The sequence below is a fragment of the Micromesistius poutassou genome (genome assembly GCF_964030765.1).
Source record: "Micromesistius poutassou genome assembly, chromosome: 14".
Lineage (NCBI taxonomy): Eukaryota > Metazoa > Chordata > Actinopteri > Gadiformes > Gadidae > Micromesistius > Micromesistius poutassou.
This window is the reverse complement of record NC_140284.1, coordinates 10,768,342-10,773,341: the sequence shown is the minus strand read 5'-3', so window position 1 is coordinate 10,773,341 and position 5,000 is coordinate 10,768,342. Positions and strand designations below refer to the sequence as shown.

Genomic DNA, 5,000 nt, shown 5'->3' with positions numbered 1-5,000 from the left:
TGTGTGTGTGTGTGTGTGTGTGTGTGTGTGTGAAGCCTGAACCGTGGCTTAAGACATGAGGCACGGCTGAGGCAATATAACAACGTCGATCATTCATGGCAAATATTATGAGTGAATTCAAAATTTCCCGACAAGATTAAGTGTTTGGATTGGATGGACATGATGGGATTCCAAAGGAGCTCTGATGGCTGTTTCAATATCCCATAATACTGTGTGTTATGTAACACAAGACGGGGACCGACCCGGGGGGCTGTGCTGTTATATTTAGATTTAAATTCAGGGCATTTATGAGACGCTTTTATCCAAAGCGACTTACAATAAGTACATTTGTCAGAAGAAAGAAAAAACAATGCTACATCGCTGTCGGTACAGTAAGGATGTCCATAGAACCAAGTGCCGAGCACTAACAACCGCTAGGTTAACCCATTCCCTGTATACAACAAAGATAGCTAGGATAAGATACATGATGCTACACAATGCTAAGTACTTAAGTGCCAGGACGTACAACATAAGATAAGTGTGTAAGAGGGGTGTGGGGGGGGGGGGGGGGGGGTGTGTGTGGGGGGGGGGCTATGCAGAGTCTAGGTGAACTCTGAACAAGTGAGTCCTGAGTCCCTTGCGGCGGTGTGTTGGTGTTTCCGTGGTACGTACCGAGTCAGAGCTGCCCTTGAACGAGTCCAGGCTGTTCTGGGTGCAGGACGACTCCCGCAGCACCTCCTCGTCCGTGCCGTGGCCGTCATTGGTGCTGGCGCCCGAGCTGCCGTGCACCTCCTCGTACTCGTCCTGGTCGTAGTCCGACTCGGCGTCCTGCGGGGGGCCGCGAGGGGGAGGCTCCCTGCTGGGGGGCTCGGCCTCCGCCGTCAGCCCCATGCTGACGTAGGGCTGCCTGCCCCCGTTGGACAGGACGGGCGGAGGTGGCGTGGGGTCACGCTGCCGCTGTTGGGTCACCACGGTGGAGTGCCACGACCCCCTGGGTGCGGGGGCGGAGGAGGAGGTGGAGTAGATGGCGGAGGGGTCCGAGGAAGGAGGCGGGGCCACCGGTCCCTCCGCGAAGCCGGGCGGAGGAGGGGGCACGCTCTGGAAGACCTCCTGGTCCAGCAGGGGCGAGGCCGGGAGCGGGAGGTCGGGCAGGGGGACGCACTCGTCGTCGGCGTGGAACCCCTCGTCCTCCGCCTCCTCCTCCTCCTCCTCCTCCTCTCCCTCGGCCAGCGGGGCGGGGGTCTCAGCCGGGTCGTGGAGGTTCTCCTCGCTGGAGAGCGACGGCTCCAGGCCGCCGAAGTCCAGAAGGTCCAGGAACTCGGTGGCGACGCGCGACGCCTCCTTCTCCAGCCGGTAGATCTCGGCGTCGCGGCGCTGCCGCAGCTGGTCACGGCCATCGTCGCCCAGCAGCGACACGCCGTCCTCCTGCTGCCGCTGGAGCCGCTCGATCTCCCGCTCCAGCCGCTGGATCTCCTCCATCTGACGGCTCTCCTCCTCAGAGGCGTGGCCCGGGATGGGGCTGCGGGACAGGGAGCGCGACAGCTCCTTCTGATGGGGGCATGGACGAGGAGGAGATGATGGTGAGATTAAGGGGACAATTTGATCAGACAATGACAAGAGGGAGTCAAAATATTCATACTTTATTATTATTATTTTATTCATATTAGCATTTTTTGACTTATGATAGAGTGAGATAGACAGAAAGGTATGAGAGATAAAGGGGTAGAACATGCAGCAAAGGACTACAGACAGGAATCAAACCCGGGTCACTGCGATCAGGACTGTGCCTTAATGGTTAACGGTGGTCTACCCTACCAGGGCACCCCCCATACTTTATCATTACATGTGTTTTTATATTGATGTTTTATAGTCTGCTGCAATTATGACTACATATGCCCTCAGAGACGAATAAGTGAACCAGCCATCCATCTAAACAGTGTCACCCCAAACAGGCTGTTGGATGAAGGGAAGCTGTCCTGCAGCACCTGGCCTGACATCACATTGTCAACTCAGTTTACCTCTAGCACCGGCTAAATAAAGCAACATGACCTTGGCTGGTACAAACAGACATTCAGGGAAAGTCCATGGTGTTGTGTTGTTTTCAGCACAAGGAGATAAGTCTCACCTTCTGACATGCAGCGTTAACCACCAGCGAGTTTCTGAGGACAGAATTAGAAACATTGTTAATAATCAGAACCATTGTTATGAATGACACAGCTCTCTTTCGCTTACAGCTGCTTATCACAAGATGGATTAATAGGCAACGACAGGCCTATGCCTAAACACATATTTCACTTTTCAAAATACTACCATTCAGGTGACTTTCACTTGCTTACTTTTTCAAAGTCAGACTATGATATTAACTTTAAACCATTCTGTCATATCTGTCCGTACTCTGTTGAAGCATCAGCAGTCTGTACCTGGTCGAGTGCCCTAAAGCCACCGCATTCTCCTGCGCCTTCTCCTTGATCCTCTGCTCCTCCATCCTCCTCAACTCCTCCTCCTCCTCCTCCCTCCTCCTCATCTGCTCCTCCTCCATCCTTCTCCTCTGTCTCTCCTCCTCCTCTGCCCTCCTTCTGTCCGCCTCCTCCTCCTCCTCCTTCTGCCTGCACCTCATCTCCTCCTCTTCCAGCCGTCTCTTCTCCTCCTCCTGCTGCTCCTGCTGCTGCTGCAGCTGCAGCTGCAGCTGCTGCTCCTGCTCTAGGCGCCTCCTCTCCTTCTCCGCCCGCTCCTGCTCCTCCTCTCTCCTCCTCTTCTCCTCCAGGATCTGGCGGTAGAGCGAGCGGCCCAGGTGTCCGCGGTGGTGCTTCTGCAGCACCAGGGTGGCCGAGCGCAGCCGCAGGAACACGCGTCTCCAGAAGTGGGCGCGGTAGTTCTTCTGGATGGTGACCACACTGGACAGCACCCGCTTGTACTGCTTCCTGCAGGGGGGAGAGACGGGTTGGGGAATCAAACCCACAGACGTGTTAATGATCGACAGCGGCGCTCTCTCTTCGTTTCAGACTGCTGCTTTTGGGGGTGGGGGCGGAATCCAGCTACAGGAAACCTGGATTCCGCCATTTCAGACTGATGTTGTTTGTCTAAATCAAGATTGTGGTGTGGTTCAACTTCCCCCACCCCCCCCCCCCTCCCCTCCCAGCAAGCAGACGCAGCAACATGGGCTTTTCCATGATCCTTGGCAACGGGGTTTGTCGCATTCCATTACAAAGTGAAGGGGTCGCGTCGCACCACGTATTCACTCACGTCCGATGGCCGTGCACTGTAAAGGTGTAGCCGTATGAGAGACACCAGTACCCCCAGCTCCCCTCCACTGGGAGTACCCTGAGGGAGCAGGGGGCCCGATGAGACGCGAGCCCCCCTCATCGCACCGAGGCGTGTGGTCGGGGGATAGGTCTGCTGAACGCACGGCGAGGTTCCTCAGCTCAACACACACTGCCAGCCACATGGTGTTTATAGTCTGATGCACTGGGGCTGTGCCAATGTGGCAGTGTGGGTGGGTGTGTTTACACACACACACACACACACACACAGTTACACACACACACACACACAGCCCCAAACCCACATAAGCACCATAAACACGCATGGCTTGCGTGGGACCACCCACAGGGCTCTGACCTATGACCGCTCAACACTAAAAGCAGACCTCAACGCAGCTTTCCCACAAACCGCTCGATGTAAGGAAACATATTTCACCGTAATCATAATTAAACAGACGTCGTTAAACACCGTTCTGCCAACCTTGCCACCTGCTCTGCAATAACGGAAAGAGAGATCCGTGGAACCCCTAAACCCAAGCCATGTCCCGGGGCCCGTTCTGGCTCTGCAGAGACTCTGGGTTAAAGCCTGCATATGGCAGCATGCTGTCACGGGTTTAGGTTACAAGTGCAGCGTCTTCGGCCCATTCCTAAAACCTCTATTATGACAGACATCCCGGCCCCATGTGGAACGCGCAATGTAAACCAAGACATGAACATATCAATCAATGAATAAACTAACAAGCAGACATACAGACAGACAGACAGACAGACGGACGGGCATGCGTGCAGGTACCCTGCATTCTTTAGGTGTATAAAACAAACACACGATGAACACTGCTGTTGACTCTGCCACGCCGAGGTCTCTGATAGCTATCTGAGAGGACTGGCTCTGCAGGAACAGTGTAGCTTAGCAACATGACCTGTGAGCTCCAGCCGTTGGTGTAGGATCTCCCTGGCGCTGCTGCGCAGCCGACACACATGACAGCAGGGAGCCCTTCAGAAGGCTCGCGCACGCACATGCACATGCACGAGCACACACACAGACACACACACACACACACACACACACACACACACACACAACCATGCAAATGAAGCATGCAAACGCTGCAATGAACAGTGCACACACACACACACACACACAAACTCGCACCACACACACAATCTCACACCCTACACCACACACAAACACAAACATAAACTCACATTGCATACATGGATTGCTTTGCACAAAAAGTCAAAAACAACGATGTCCCCATCGTGGTTCTCCAGACCCCCACAGGAGACTCCCCCTCCCTCTGCCCAGCACCCAGCACTCACCTGGCCACATAGCTGAGGACGTGGGCGCGGATCACCATGCCGGCCCGCCGTCGCTCCTCCTCCCGCTCCTTCTCCAGCCTTTGCTCCAGGGCCTCCTTCAGGAAGACCTGCGTGACGCGCAGCACCACCCGAGAGGCAGAGAGGGAGAGAGCGAGAGAGAGAGAGAGAGAGAGAGAGACGTAGAGGGAGAGTGAGAAAGAGAGAGAGAGCGATAGTGACAGAAAAGAGGTGCAACACGATCAGTTAGTTCCTCTTGAGTCCGTCCAGTGACCTGCCAGGCCGGTCTTATAGGCTGGCACTGTCCCCGGATCACTGCAGCACAGCAGTGCGCATGTGGATGGCTGGATGGCTGGGTGCTGGTGGCGGTGGTGGTGGTGGTGGTGGTGCTGGTGGCTAGGTGGTGGTGGTGGCGGTGGGTAGAGGGGGAAGCCTGCGAGGAGG

General features: G+C 55.4%; 1 protein-coding gene across 1 annotated transcript in view; it reads right to left on the bottom strand.

Moving 5' to 3' along the window:
• myo10l3 (myosin X, like 3) overlaps positions 1–5,000 on the bottom strand; it is a 63,504-nt gene that overhangs the window by 10,583 nt on the left and 47,921 nt on the right. Inside the window, exons 19-22 of the mRNA XM_084478951.1 lie at positions 4,560–4,666; positions 2,400–2,900; positions 2,105–2,138; positions 652–1,527 (exon numbers count right to left, since the gene is read on the bottom strand). Coding sequence (XP_084335077.1) covers positions 652–1,527; positions 2,105–2,138; positions 2,400–2,900; positions 4,560–4,666 — 1,518 coding nt within the window. The remainder of the gene's footprint in view (positions 1–651; positions 1,528–2,104; positions 2,139–2,399; positions 2,901–4,559; positions 4,667–5,000) is intronic.